The 14,155-nt window shown below is 35.1% G+C and overlaps 2 protein-coding genes across 2 annotated transcripts; one reads left to right on the forward strand and one right to left on the reverse strand.

Annotated features, from left to right (window-relative positions):
* Nucleotides 1-4,536: 4,536 nt before the first annotated feature.
* On the reverse strand, nt 4,537-9,520 carry LOC108561793 (cell division cycle and apoptosis regulator protein 1-like). Its single transcript, XM_017919862.1, has 8 exons — nt 8,366-9,520; nt 8,073-8,298; nt 7,558-7,853; nt 6,999-7,230; nt 6,205-6,444; nt 5,160-6,003; nt 4,864-5,099; nt 4,537-4,809 (listed from the first exon to the last, which is right to left on the reverse strand). The coding sequence occupies exons 1-8, from the start codon at nt 9,325-9,327 to the stop codon at nt 4,603-4,605; spliced, it is 3,243 nt and encodes a 1,080-aa protein (XP_017775351.1). The 5' UTR covers nt 9,328-9,520; the 3' UTR covers nt 4,537-4,602.
* Nucleotides 9,521-12,716: 3,196 nt separating this feature from the next.
* Nucleotides 12,717-14,155, forward strand: LOC108561794 (peptidyl-prolyl cis-trans isomerase-like). The gene is made up of 2 exons (XM_017919863.1): nt 12,717-12,926; nt 13,341-14,155. Exons 1-2 carry the CDS (start codon nt 12,738-12,740, stop codon nt 13,764-13,766), a joined length of 615 nt encoding a protein of 204 aa, XP_017775352.1. The 5' UTR covers nt 12,717-12,737; the 3' UTR covers nt 13,767-14,155.

The raw sequence follows: 14,155 nt of genomic DNA on the forward strand, positions 1-14,155 counted from the left end.
ATTATTTTTATTTTTTGGTTTGGCAGTTGAACGTTTAATTTCAATATTATTATTATTTTGTACTATTATTAACATATATTTTTTATTTTTATTTGTACCTTAAAATATTTAGTTAAACTCGTTCTTCCTGATTTTTACAAGAGATACATTTTATTATATTATATACATATATTTATTGTATCAAAACATTTGTTTCCAGTCCGCCGCGGCTTCGGCGACGGAAACGCGGGGTCCGTCTTGAATTTGTACATTATATATATTTTTTTTTGTTTGTTTTTACTTTAATATTTTTTTTCTTCGAAACGTATATTTGATATGATGTATAAATTATATTTATATTATTTATTATACAAATAAATATAGACGATAGTACTTTCTATATTTTACGTAGACTTAAACAGAACTTATAATTAAGTTAGAAGTGTACGGAGACGACGACTTGGCGATTATTATTACGACGACCACGACGATTAGGGGCGAGCGCAGTTGTAATGTTATTGGATTGTTTTGAATTGTAAATATAAGCAATCGAGATTTTTGGTTTCATTCATTTTGCGAATTTTCTATATATTTTTTTTCTATTTGAAATTTGTTCGATTCGTGTAAAATACTATTCAAATGTTTTATATTTCAGTAAATACATTATTATATTAAACACCCATAACATTATTTTTATTTGGTATTTGAAGTCTTCAAAGCACATTCAAATCATCTTCGATTAGTAAACTATGAATTTGTAGACCAAACCATTGAAGAATTGGTTGGAACTAATAAAAAAACTTCTAACAGAATATTTCATGTCTACATGAGAAAAGCAAGCAAAATTTACTTTTTCATATTTTCTCACGTATTTTTTGGCCACAAACTTTAAAGAACTCGTAAGTTCCCTAACGAACTCTAAAAAATATAAATTATAATGTTGGGCTCCAATGTTAGCAATATTAAATGACAATCATATCATAGTAATTTAAGTACAGTGGAACCTCGCTTAACGAGTTTAATCCGTTCCAAATTTTCCGGATTGTTACTCGTATACTGAAACATACACATAATATATGTACAAAAGTTTTAAAAATGATGTAGCATGCGCGCAATCCGGGACTTCTCTTGTCATCGTCACTTGTTATGTGAAACGTCGTTAAGCGATGTTCCACTGTATAAGATTTTTTTCATTCAATACCACTGGCAGGGCCGATTTAAGATTATAGTAGACATCCGATTTAAGATTATACAGGACATCCAAACAATATTTTTCGTAGGGCAAAGGCAACTGCGGCTATTGAATAAGATTGCTCTGTCTACTGGTGTTTATCGGTTTTTTTTCAATTGGATCTTATTTTGTATTGGATTTTTATGATACAGGCATCAATGGGCATCAATAAGAAATATTAAAAAAGTATAGAGTGTAGTTTTAGTAAAAATGAGTAAAAAAAATATTATTTTAGGAAGTAACGGACTTCTTTTATTTCATTGCTTATTTTACCAACCATATGAATGAAAATTTAAATTCAAAAGTTATTAATTAATTAAATAAAGTAACTATTTCTATATTGATATTGAAAAACTTAATATTATGAGATAAAATTAATTAAAATACGTTAAATGCACATATTTTTATATAATTAAAAGCGATAAATAAAAAATGGATATTTTTTTATAAAGTTGTTAGCTAAAACAAATGAATAACAATAACCGTTAAAATAACGAAGAACAATGAAAAATCGCATTCAGGTTTGAAGTGTTTTCGAGGAAGGTACGTTTTTGCTTTGTTCGTGTCCAAAGGCGAAATCATGAATTCTATTCAGCGAATTGAAAAATATGATGGTGAGTTTTGTTATAAAAAACATATTTGTAACGATATGTAAGTTTTTATTTATAAAACAATTTTAATTGCAGAGAACAACAATTGTTCGATTTTCATCGTTATTGACAACTTGATGTACAAGGAAAACAAGAATAAGGGGCAAGTGGTCGTTGGTCCGCCGATGAACGAAGAATATAGGAATATCAAGGAACCCAACTACGAACACGAAATCTTTATATGTGAGTATATCCGGTTGTCTACATATGGCCGTCAACTCGAAAGCGCCATCTATTAATTGCAAAATGTTATTATTAATCAAGCATAATCAATTTTACTAAGGGGTCGATAAGCCGTAAAGGGGAAAGGGTAGAAATAGAGCAAAAAAGAGATTTATATCAATTTATTATTATTAAAAAAGAGATTTATATCAGTGGCAGAGGCAGTGGGACACGCATTGTACCACGTTTTGAACATGCCAAGTGGGACATTAATATAATTTTCAAAAAAATACAGGAAAGGGATGAAATTAATAGGACAGTAGAGAATGAAATGCAGTGCACGAAGATGTCTGATTCAAAAGGATAAATAGTGACTATTACTAATACTGTTAGAATTATTATTAATTAGAAATTAAGATTTTTTTAAATATAGCCATAATTTACTATGTGTGTTAATACTGTTCTTTAATTAGTTATTAGAATGAATTAAATTATATACTCCAATTCATTCTAATCATGAATGATAATCAATTATGTCCTGGTATTGTCCCTGTTAAAACATGTAATTTTTCATAAATATTAGGTGTTCATAAAGACATGAGTTGTTAAGTTCAGCATTAGTAAATCTGTTTGGATATGTACAGGCAATATTCCGAAATACTTTCGGGAGACGAATTTGATTCCGATCGTGTCTAAAATCGGCGCGATCTACACCACGAAGATGTTTTACACGTTTTCGGAGCAGAATCGGGGCTACGCGTTCGTAAAATTCGTTAGCGTGGAAGCCGCGCGAACGGCTTTGCACCAGCTGCAGGGCTACAGGATCGGGCCGAAATCGAAGTTACGGGTCACCAGGTCAATCAATAACAACATCGTGTTCCTAGGTCGGTCCGCTCCTCGCATCCATCGATCCCTATCCATAACTAATCCTGTAAACTTTAGGTAATCTGAACGCGAATCGGTATTCCCTTCTATACGTAGAGGCGAGGATCAAAGCCATCGCGAAAAACGTCCGCCGCGTATGCGTTTACGCCGCCTCCAAATGGGCCCGGTATTCCGTGACCGTGGAATTCTTCGACCACTCCGACGCAGCTATTTTCAGACGCGCGATGATCACACTCAAGGACACCTACTTTACCCATTCGGTTATCCTCAATTGGTACGGAAACGCTGTCCCCCAAACGCAGGTAAATTACCAATTTCCGACCAATTTAACTTCATTTATTTAATGAACCGATCTTTCAGATGATTGCCGACAAGTGCTGGTTTTCAAGAGATAACCAGGTTAATCCGATCACCAACATTATGGATATGGAGGAGTTTTGCAGGCTGAACTCAGAATTGCTCGAAGATTGAAAAACATCAACAATACCATTCGCTTTAAATACTCTAATTTTACATTATTCGATTTTCAAACAATTTTATATCTCATTTAATTTACTATTACGCAATTTAATAGGCAAATAATTTTAAATCACTTTTACGTTTCATTTTCATTTATAATCATTGACATAACAACTGATTTGATTCATTTTATCTCTACATTTAAATGTTGTAATATCATGTTAAAACCGATTAACAAATAGTTTTATTGGCAATTTGATCATTATGTTTTCAATTTAAAATCCACAATATCATATATAAACATATCTAATTCTCGATAAATGTATATATAAACATTAGAAAACTTCATTGACAAAGTTTTAATATTTATATTAAAAAGTATAGTTTGACACAAATGTTAACGTTATTTGAAAAAATATGACAGTAATTCTAATAAATCATATTATTTTCTGGTATTTTAGTGAAATTTTGAAGAATATAATTGGATGTGCGGATGCGGAATCATGCGTCTAATCCTCTAAAGGGGCTTATTTGCATTATTGGACATCTTACAACCTTTTGATTGATACTTACTGTTAGGTTTCTTTGGATGAAGTTCCAAGACTAATACCCTGTTCTCTTTGCAATTATGTCTGGTGTAAAAACTATAAATTGTAGTTTACTAAATCCATAGCATGTATGTTTATGTATATAATGATATAATGTCATGAGGACAAGGACCAGAAAACATGTTACCACTTAAGAATATGAGTTAAGAATTGGGATGTGACAGATGCATGTAGATATAAAAATCGATTTGTATTTTTAGCATCTGCGTTTGGTTTTATTAAATATATAGACGATTCCAAACGACAAATGAAACATGCATTTCTGAATGCACAAAATCTTAAAAATAATAATATCAACAACAACAATCAACTCTCGATTATTGCCATGTCAGGAAGTTTAATTTCCACGTCATTGCCATGTGGAACATAAAAACATTGTATGTAATATAGTTTTCAAGCAGTTGTATACGAACCAGACATAAAAGAAGCTTCACTTTCATAAAAATCAATTGTTTAATTAAACATTAACAAAAAATGCCCATCATTCGAATCGAAAATTACAGAAAAATAATTATTATAACACGTACATACACTTTTATCAATTTGATAATATAATCAGAAAAAAAAAATATAGAGAGTAATTGTACTAAAACTTAAAGAACAAAAAAATGCACACAAGAATCAAACACTATGATGAATTTGATTCAACTTTATCTTCCCCGGAGTCGATTTCGATCGACTCAATTTTCACTTCTTTACTGTCCTTCTCCCACCGACTCTTCGGCTCATCCTTCTTTACGTTTTCCTCTTTGGTATTATTGACGGTGCTGTTCAACACCGGATCGATTTTGTCCAGGATCTCGACGAGAGTCGTCTGGAATAATTTGGCACAAGCCTGTAACAAATATAGGAGTTAAATAAAGCCATTTAAGATGTGTTTAGGTAGTACATTTGTCCGATGTAGAGAGTCTTCAGCAATCTTCAGTTTTTCCTTGTAATCCTTCAAGTCGGTGTTCAAGTTTTTGATGTTAGCATTGCACTTGTTGTTCTTATCCAGCAATTTGATGTTTTCTGATTTCAGGTCTATCATGCGAGTCTCTGTATCAATTCGCGCTTTGTCGCTTCTCTCCAACTGCGCCATCAGCTTTTCCACGTCCACCAAAGCTCCTCTGAACATCACCAAACCTAAGGAATACAAAATAATACAATAATGCTGAATGATTTCAATAATTCAAGTAGACGCACCTTCATCCAAAGTGCAGGCTTCTGAACTATCCAATTTAAGCTTTTTATTTCGTGGACCATCGTTGAATATTGGCAAAAGCATTTTATTCCCCACTGCCAATTCTTCGATGTTGGATTCTCTGTCCGTGTCATCGATAACAATAAAACCCTCATCCTTGGGTTTGTCTGTGAGCTTCCTGTAATGCAGCGAATCCCTAGTAATCACTTTACCCACCAGCTTCCTGACCTGCGCTCTTGAAAGATTCAAACCCAACGTATACAGCAAATCCTCGATATCCTTTTCAAAAATATAACCGCAATGGGTCTGGTCAAAGTATATGAACGATAAAAGGAGATGCTTGTCTTTGGTGAACATCTTCACGCGTTCCTTCTTTTTCTTCTCCTTCTTCTTGTCCTTATCTTCATCATCATCCAACTCATCTTCCTCGCTTTCATTTTCCTCTTTCTTTTTCTTATCCACGCTCTTTCGGTCTTCGTTCTTCTTGTCATCTTTACCTTTATCATCATCGTCCCTTTTCTTATCGTCGTCCTTTTTGTTCGCTTTCTTATCCTCCTTGTCGCGTGGTTTATCCGGTAATTCGTACAGAGCCCTGTATATGTTAAAACCGAAATCTCTCATCAGCATTTCGTTAAACAACTCAGCAAATAGCGAGACCTCGAACGAATGCTCTTTAGTATCTTCCGGACGGTAATCCAAGAGCAACGATAACGACATTACGGTACAATCGAATTTGCCAGATTTCGCTGTGCGCGAAGGATGCACGATGATGTGCTGCTGCTCCGGTAAATTGTATCTCTTCTCAAGTTGCTGCTTCTCCTTTGCATCAATTTTCTTTTCTTCTTCCTTCAATTGCAACAAAAATATTCAATTAAAAACATGGTACTAGCATAAATCCAAAATATTGATTATAGTTAGCAATAATTTAAATAGTTTTAACACTATTGGATTATTGTCCATGGCTCTTTTCTGCCATCTATATTAATTAATTTAAGAATTAATCCAAATATGTTAGGTAATAACTAATTCATTAATATTATTTAGTACCTCATTTTTCTTTTCCTCGCAAGCTTCGTCTTCGTTGACCTCCTTGCCATCATCTGATTTAGCTGATTCAGATTTAATTGCTTTGTTGAGCTTTGCAACCAATTGAGATTTAATCAGTCCTACACAGTTGATGGACCTTGCTTTCAGCTCTTTACGCATCTCCATGATGCCCATTGACTTTGGATCAAGCTGCGAGTAATGGGTTGGCTCCAACTTGTTCTCGTTGGATACCTCCTCTTCCTGTCACAGGAAACAACAGACATATTAACGGGTGGTTTCCGAAAGCGAATGAGTTTCAAAAAATAATAATTTAAAACAAGAAATAAAGAACTTAATGGGATACTAACATACACATCCACACAAAGGTTCCATTCTCACCAAGAACAAGAACAATAGAATTACAATCATTAGTACATCGCCAATAAAAAGAATAATGACGCACAGACTGCGTAAAGAGTAAAAAAAGAGAAATAAACAATAAGGGGGAGGGTTGAAGGAAATAATAAGATGGACAAAGGTTGTTGTTGTTGATATAGATGCGGAGAAGAGACATTTAGAAAAATCCGGAAATTGCCGAATTGGCAATTGTCTCGCTCGGGAATTTGCGGCCCGGCTCCCAAATACCTATCCTATACTATGATTTCGTCGTGCATATACCACCCGTATGCGCAATACATGAGTGTGTATATATATATGTTTATATAGATGTATATGTTTATGGAATTTGTATGCAGCAGACACATGTATATAGATCGCAGATATGTGTAAAGAAATAAAAATAAAAAGTTAGGTGCCTTTTCGTCGCTTAGGTGCGCCTCATCTGGTGGCTCCTGGTCGGCGGCTCTCGTCAGCTTTCGCTCGAGCTGCTTGCTGTAGTTAAGTTGCAAGGAATCCCACTCCAATCTGGTGGCTAAACAGCTCCAAACATCCGGAAGAAAGAGGACCACCGTTTCCACGCGGGCAGCCATGGGTCTGCCCTTGTGGCTGCTGTCGCCTCGCCGGTAGTAAAGCTCCACGAAGCGGTACCTATTCAGAACACATAAAAGACATAAGACCTCTCTCTAATTGCCGGAAACACGCGCAATTCATCACCCGCCTACTTACGCCTACTCCAAACTCTGTAAAAATCAAACCTAAAGACAAACTATCGAAGATAGACTAATGAATATATATATATATAATATGTACACAAACGAAAAACAAAACAAACGAACGGAACAAAAAATAATAATAATGAAATCAGAAGAAAACATAAGTTCAGAAGAAATAAATAAATAAATAAAATAGGTGCCACCAAATAATTCACGAATGTTCATCGCCAAAGCCTCAAACGTTAGTCAAGCGATCACTCACCATTTCGTACAGTTGGACAGGTCGATGCCGGTCAGAGCTTTACAGGTCCTGATAGCAGTCTTGATGAGCACGCTTGGATCCTTGTCTGGATTCTCGCCATCCAAAGATGCGCTCCACGGTCCACCAATAGCCATCGTTTCATTCTTGCCCCGCAAACCAACCAAAAAATTAATTAATCTCGTTGGATGGATGTAATCCCTTTCCTCGCTATCTCTGTCCCTCCGATCCTTGTCTTCAGCCATTGCACAGCATTTCTGGTACATCTCATCCATGCCCGGAACGCTCATAAGCATTACCTAAGAAAATTGTTTAATTATTCTTATTCATTCATTTGAAATTGCAATTTATACAGTACTAAAATGGCAAATTCTTCATTAATTAAAATTCTTGTTTTATTTGAACATAGTAATAATTTGAACTAAGTATTGAGTTATGATAAATAATACTAATGATGATTAGTTTATATTTATATGATCATGATTTTGATTAAATCATTGTGGATTTAATATACTTACTTTAGCTGAGAACAAATAGTCAGCATCTGGAGGCTCCAAGACTGATTCATTTTCCAAGACAGGATCTACATCCTTATGCATAATATGAAAGGAGCATGGTTTGTTTAAAGTGAAGGGTTTGTCTGCTGGGAAAGCATCCATCCAACGAAATTGACTACAAAAGAAGTCCGATGGTATGTACAAATTGGAATACCGGTGTCGAGTTTCCAAAACATCAGCTGATACACTATAAATAAAAAAACAAACGATTTTTATTACACATGCTAAATATAATTCGCAATGAACGAACGTACAGATCTAACGCTATCTTAGGGATCTGCACCATGTATCTCGGTACAATTCTGGAGCGTCTCCTATTCTTTGGGCTCCTTGATCTTCTCCTCAAAGGTGACTTTTTGTCATCCTTTTCGCGCTCTCGCAATCGTTCCTCCCTGCGTTTCTTCCTATCGATTTCCTCATCATCACGTTCTCTATCTCTGGAACGCTCTCTGCCTCTACCGCCGGCAGCAGCTTTCGGACGACTTCGATTAAAGTTACCGTTGCTCCCCTCGTTCGGGGGAGGCACAGCGTTATACGAATTGTTGCTGCTTTGATTTGTGTTGAAACTCTTATTAGAATTATTCCTTGATGGGGCAGGAGGATTTCCCATGGGCAGAACTTGAATTCTGGTGGCATTCCATTTAAAGGGCATTGTAGAGTTGTATGATGCTTCCACTAAGACCCTGTCTCCAACCATTGGTGTTCTCTGGCCTTTGCCACAAGCTGTTGTCTGGAAGAACACATCCTCATCGACAAAACCGAAATTGTCGTGGACAGTTGTCACTGTACCTGTAAAGAACCTTTGCTTTGTACTGGTGTTGTTTGCTGACTGAGGCACTGAGTTCACAGATTGCTGGCTCTGGAAAGCAGATGCATTCAGGTTCCTTGGACTCGGATAGGTCACAGCGCCCACCTGCTGGAAAAGCTGGTTTGAGGTGAGCTGCGTACCCAGTCCTACAGCAGGGTTGGCCATCTGCTGTAACCCCAAGCCCAGGTTCTGCTGCTGCATGCCAACATTTTGGAAGACTTGCTGTTGCTGGAAAGGCACTATGCCACTTGTGTTCATCGAGCTGAGGCCGCCCTGGCTGATGATCTGCTGCTGCAGAGCGTTCGTCTGTCCGACGAGGTTCGGGGCGCCGCCTCCGCCACCTCCACCGCCGCCGCCCCGCGTCCATGGAGCGTTCTTGGCGGTCCCGTACGGCCCCATGTTGTTCATCGTTGATGCTGCTTTTGTTATTATTGTTCTATTCAATTAGCAGTGCACCCACTCACACTCCTTTCTCTACTTCTGTTTATTACTATTATTATCACCACTGACGAGTTACGTAAATTGTAACTGAAGCGCAAGAGGGCACCCACCGACAGCTGCACGACGACGCGCGCTCCTTGGATACCTTCGTCAACGCTCATCTAATACATAGACAACCCAACTTGCTATATCCTTTAAAACTCTTTCCCAACGCACATTCCTGCTCATAAAATAGCTTATATAACTATTAACACATCAACTTGGAACATAACTTATTTATTTATTTACATTATATCTTAACAATAATATGAAACTTTTGAATATTTTTATGTTTGAAATTTTATTTTTTTTAGCGAATCTATTTAAAAACCCCAATGTTCTAATTGACAAATATTTTTTATTGATCAAATACAAAATATTTGTATTTAGTTTTTCAGTAACTATCATAAATATACAAGAATCACTATTTTACATCCAACATATGAAAAATCCATAGAACACCTCAACTAGAAGTAGTAAACAACATGCTTAAATTCTGAATCTATCCAATCGAAATATAGATTTTTCGTGTTGAAAACAACATTTTTAATGTATGAACACAAATATTGCAGCAGTCATAAGATAAATGATTGGACGAAATAATAAATTGTATTTATATACTACAAATTTGACCTAAATATATTGATTTAGATTTGCACATATTTAACAATTATTTAATTTTATTTGTCCAATTTTTTGGGCATTTCATCCAAACAGTAAAATATAATTATTTATCCTTGTAGAGTTGAAAAACTTCAATCAAGTGTACATAATAGTGTACATTCGTTCTGTTTATACTTATGCAATAAACATTATTCTTTTATAAACAGTAACAGTTTAAAAACAGATAACAACTTCTTTATAGATAATAGCAATAAATCATGCACTTTACTTGCGATTACAAATAAAACATAAAAATACTTGAGGCGATAATACTAATTACGTTGACTTTTAGCAGATCTAATGAGCAATTTATTTCGCTACAAAAAAACATGATTGTTTTCAATGACAGAAAGATACACACACACTTGTTTTTAATTACACGTTAGATGAGTGTTCAATCAGGAACAGGAAACGCCAAGTATTGCACTAGCTTCTTAATTTATGGGACCTGAAAATGAACGTCGATGAATCAGTGGTGCTCCAAGTTCTATAATCGATTTAAATGTCACGGACGTCGTTTTTTTTTAAGCATTCTAGACAATATGACATGTATATTTATAGAAATAATTAATATTTAGACACAATTACAATTTTATTTATACATTAATTATTTTTATCTAATTATAAATGAAGTCTTTGTTGACGTGTGGACGTTGAGTTAATGCTCATATCATTGCAACATTGATTGTTTATAATTTGAATTATGCAATCAGACGATAAAAGGCATAAAATATATAAACACATATTGAAATTATCGAATAATTACAGATAATTGTTTCCGACCAAATAAGAAATAAACAAAGATACTTGCCAGTAAAATAATAATGATAATTTCAATAAATCGTTACAATTCAATACAAATTTGATAACTTTATCAACTGAAAGTCTTATACTTTTAGATCATCTAAAAATTCTACCAAAACAGATTCAATAATAAATTATTCAAACCAATTTTAATGAGACTATAGTCAAAATACAAGATACATAACGTAACTAATCAATTAAAGCTACTAATTATACAACTATTATCGAATGATATTTATTGATTTAGTATTCGTTTTTTTTATGTTAGTAAAAATATTGAAAACTTACACCTTGTTCTCGTTTTTAATTTATACTATAGTTTATTTTTCACGTTTAATATTTCTTATTCGATGTATTGAAATATGAGGGATTAGTCAATAAATATTTATTAATGAATAAGAGTATTACACATAAAACAAATATAAATAACATATTTATATCATAGTTATTAGATAGATGATGACTTTAATCTTAATAAAAAAAACTTGTTATTTTCGTAGATTTGTCATTTAGTTGTAATTTAATAATTTAGCAGGATGTTATGAACTTAGTATTAAATATTTAGCAGAATTTTAGTTGATTTTAGGTTCTTGTAAATGTGTCAGATTTAATGTTACATTTTTTAATATTTACTAATTTCATATTACATTTCTTTTACGGGGATCTGAGTAAGATTCTATTTGAAATAAGATGAAAAATAATGGTTTTGACTGTTTGAATCATAGCTTTCGATAAAATTAATTAAATTATTTATATTTGTTTACTTCAGTGTTTGAAGTGTTTTGTAAACAATTCCGGCGAGTCTGAAATCTAAGGATTAAATATGTCGTCTCATCATTTCGAATTATGTGGAATAAAAATGATAAATTTACGTTGAGTATTACTAATTATCTGGAATGCTTTGATGCAAATCATCGTAATGGAATTGTCAATTGTTTATAATAATTTGTGAAAGTAAAGAGTATTGCTGAGTAAGATGTTAATACGAAGCAAGAATGTATAAATAATATTGACAATATCGTTCATAACGATTACTCATGCAAACGATGATAATAATTATGCAAAGAGTGTCTTTTTCTGTATGCAAATTTAAATCTAATCGTGAGGCCCACGTTAATTCATGCATCATAAATGGAGGCGTCCGCCTCATGTCCTTAAATAAACGAAATGTGGAGGAGATAATTTTAGAAGGTCGATGGAATTTTCCATCGGGATTCCAGCGCACCGCAACCAAACGTACATAATGCGAAGATCGTTACCAAAAAAGAAAAAGTTAAAGGAGCAAAAAAAGACAATTATTGCTTCTGTTAGTGCTCCCCGAAAATAAACATGTTTATGTTAATTTTATTGATGTAATTTAAAAATAAAAATCATTGTAAATGCATAGGTTTATCCATTTGCTGAGCAAATATTGACAGGAAATATTATTGTAAAGAAAAAAGCGACGGTTGAAGGAATCGCAGTTGAAAGAGACGGAGAGAGTGGGGTGTAGAGGACTACGCTAGTCAAAAGGATGTTACGGTATACGGTTTAGGCGCGAATTTCGAAATTCTTTGCTCGAATCGAGATTTCCTATCAGATTCCATTTGGATAATTTGCAATTTTGTGTTTGGATTGATTTTATATGCGTTTAGAAAATGTTTTCTTTTGGTTTTATTGGGATTTGGTTTGATTTAGGTTCTCTGTTGCATGTGGATGCTGGGATGGATTGGAGGTTCTTGGTTTCGTAATAGGTCGAAGAACGAAAATGAATTGTATAAATAGAATATATGTACATATTTTTTTATGGTATATGGAGATAAGGTTCGTTCGGAGTTTGTGGAGTAGCAGTAGCGCGCCGTCAATTGATTAGTGTTGTCATTTCCGTAGTCATGGCACTCTTCGCTCTTTACCGTAAGGCAGGCTCTCTCACTTTCCAGACCGCATTCAGTTGTGGATCCACGTTAAGTGCACAGTCGAGTGTTTCTCTGATCCGTCAATTCTCCAAAAATATGGGTTTGCCAAAGGTGTTTTTCGATATGACCGCCGATAATCAGTCGGTGGGCAGGATCGTCATCGAGGTAAGTGCAGAGAATCGAGAAGATTGAGGTTGGGCGAAAACGCCGCATCATAGCCTTGTCCCCCTCTGATTGCTGCCATGCTTGCTGGAACTCGCCGGTAACCCAACACCGCCCGGAAAGTTACGGTTATCCGCATCTATGACCTTCAACATAGGAAAATTACCCATGATAAAAGAATTTCCTGGACATCCTTTAGCATTTCAACAAGAAACCGGCATCTTTTTATCCCATGTTCATTTATAATTATGATTAGTCATCCATTGAAACACCTATAAATTTTTCTCCTGTTGTTTGCTTCCGGCAATTATTACCATTCCAAAGGCGACTCGATTCCGTGCAGCAGCAGCTTACCTTGGCAACAGCACCAAGCAACGCGTCTCATTCCGTGTGTCTTCTTTTTTTTTCCCGAAACAGCTGAGGTCCGACGTCGTCCCAAAGACTGCCGAGAACTTCCGCGCCTTGTGCACCGGCGAGAAGGGCTACGGCTACAAGGGATCCACCTTCCACCGTGTCATCCCCAACTTCATGTGCCAAGGAGGAGACTTCACCAACCACAACGGCACCGGCGGAAAGTCCATCTACGGCAACAAATTCGAGGATGAGAACTTCACGCTGAAGCACACCGGTCCCGGTGTCATGTCCATGGCCAACGCTGGCCCAGACACCAACGGCTCCCAGTTCTTCATCACTACTGTCAAGACTACCTGGTTGGACAACAAGCACGTCGTCTTCGGTGCCGTCGTTGAGGGCATGGACGTCGTCAAGAAGATCGAGGGCTGGGGCACGCAGTCCGGCAAGACCTCCAAAAAGATCGTCGTCTCCAACTGTGGACAACTTTAAGCAACAAACTACAATTCTTTCGTACATCTTTCTTTAAACAAAAACAACAAAAGAAAAAAAACTTCTTGTTTTTTTAATTTACCTACATACTTATAAAACAACAACAAACAAAAAAACGCCGGTACACCCACACTAATTACATCCCAAAAAATGCTACAATTTAAAACAAAAATAATATGTAAGAAATGCAATCAATCATTCCTCTGTAACTACTTCGGTGTATCGTTTTTTTCCAGTAGAAATGTGATTACGTTAAGTAAAAAAGAAAAATTACAAAAATGAACAAAAAAAAATATTTGGCGCTATTTTATTTAGTTTGTAGCCTAAGATCTGCATTTATAATGTTTCTATTCTCATGTGGTATTTCAAATAAACCATATGATACTACA

Source organism: Nicrophorus vespilloides, unplaced genomic scaffold (genome assembly GCF_001412225.1).
Source record: "Nicrophorus vespilloides isolate i.1.1-1 unplaced genomic scaffold, Nicve_v1.0, whole genome shotgun sequence".
Classification (NCBI taxonomy): domain Eukaryota; kingdom Metazoa; phylum Arthropoda; class Insecta; order Coleoptera; family Silphidae; genus Nicrophorus; species Nicrophorus vespilloides.

Bases quoted from the DNA above. Each gene is read 5' to 3' on its own strand.
- LOC108561794 (XM_017919863.1), top strand. From the start codon at position 12,738: ATGGCACTCTTCGCTCTTTACCGTAAGGCAGGCTCTCTCACTTTCCAG. The intron at 12,927-13,340 runs GTAAGTGCAGAG...TTCCCGAAACAG, and splicing joins TGGGCAGGATCGTCATCGAG to CTGAGGTCCGACGTCGTCCC.
- LOC108561793 (XM_017919862.1), bottom strand. From the start codon at position 9,327: ATGAACAACATGGGGCCGTACGGGACCGCCAAGAACGCTCCATGGACG. The intron at 7,231-7,557 runs GTGAGTGATCGC...TGTTCTGAATAG, and splicing joins CTGTCCAACTGTACGAAATG to GTACCGCTTCGTGGAGCTTT. The intron at 6,445-6,998 runs GCACCTAACTTT...TTCCTGTGACAG, and splicing joins CGCACCTAAGCGACGAAAAG to GAAGAGGAGGTATCCAACGA.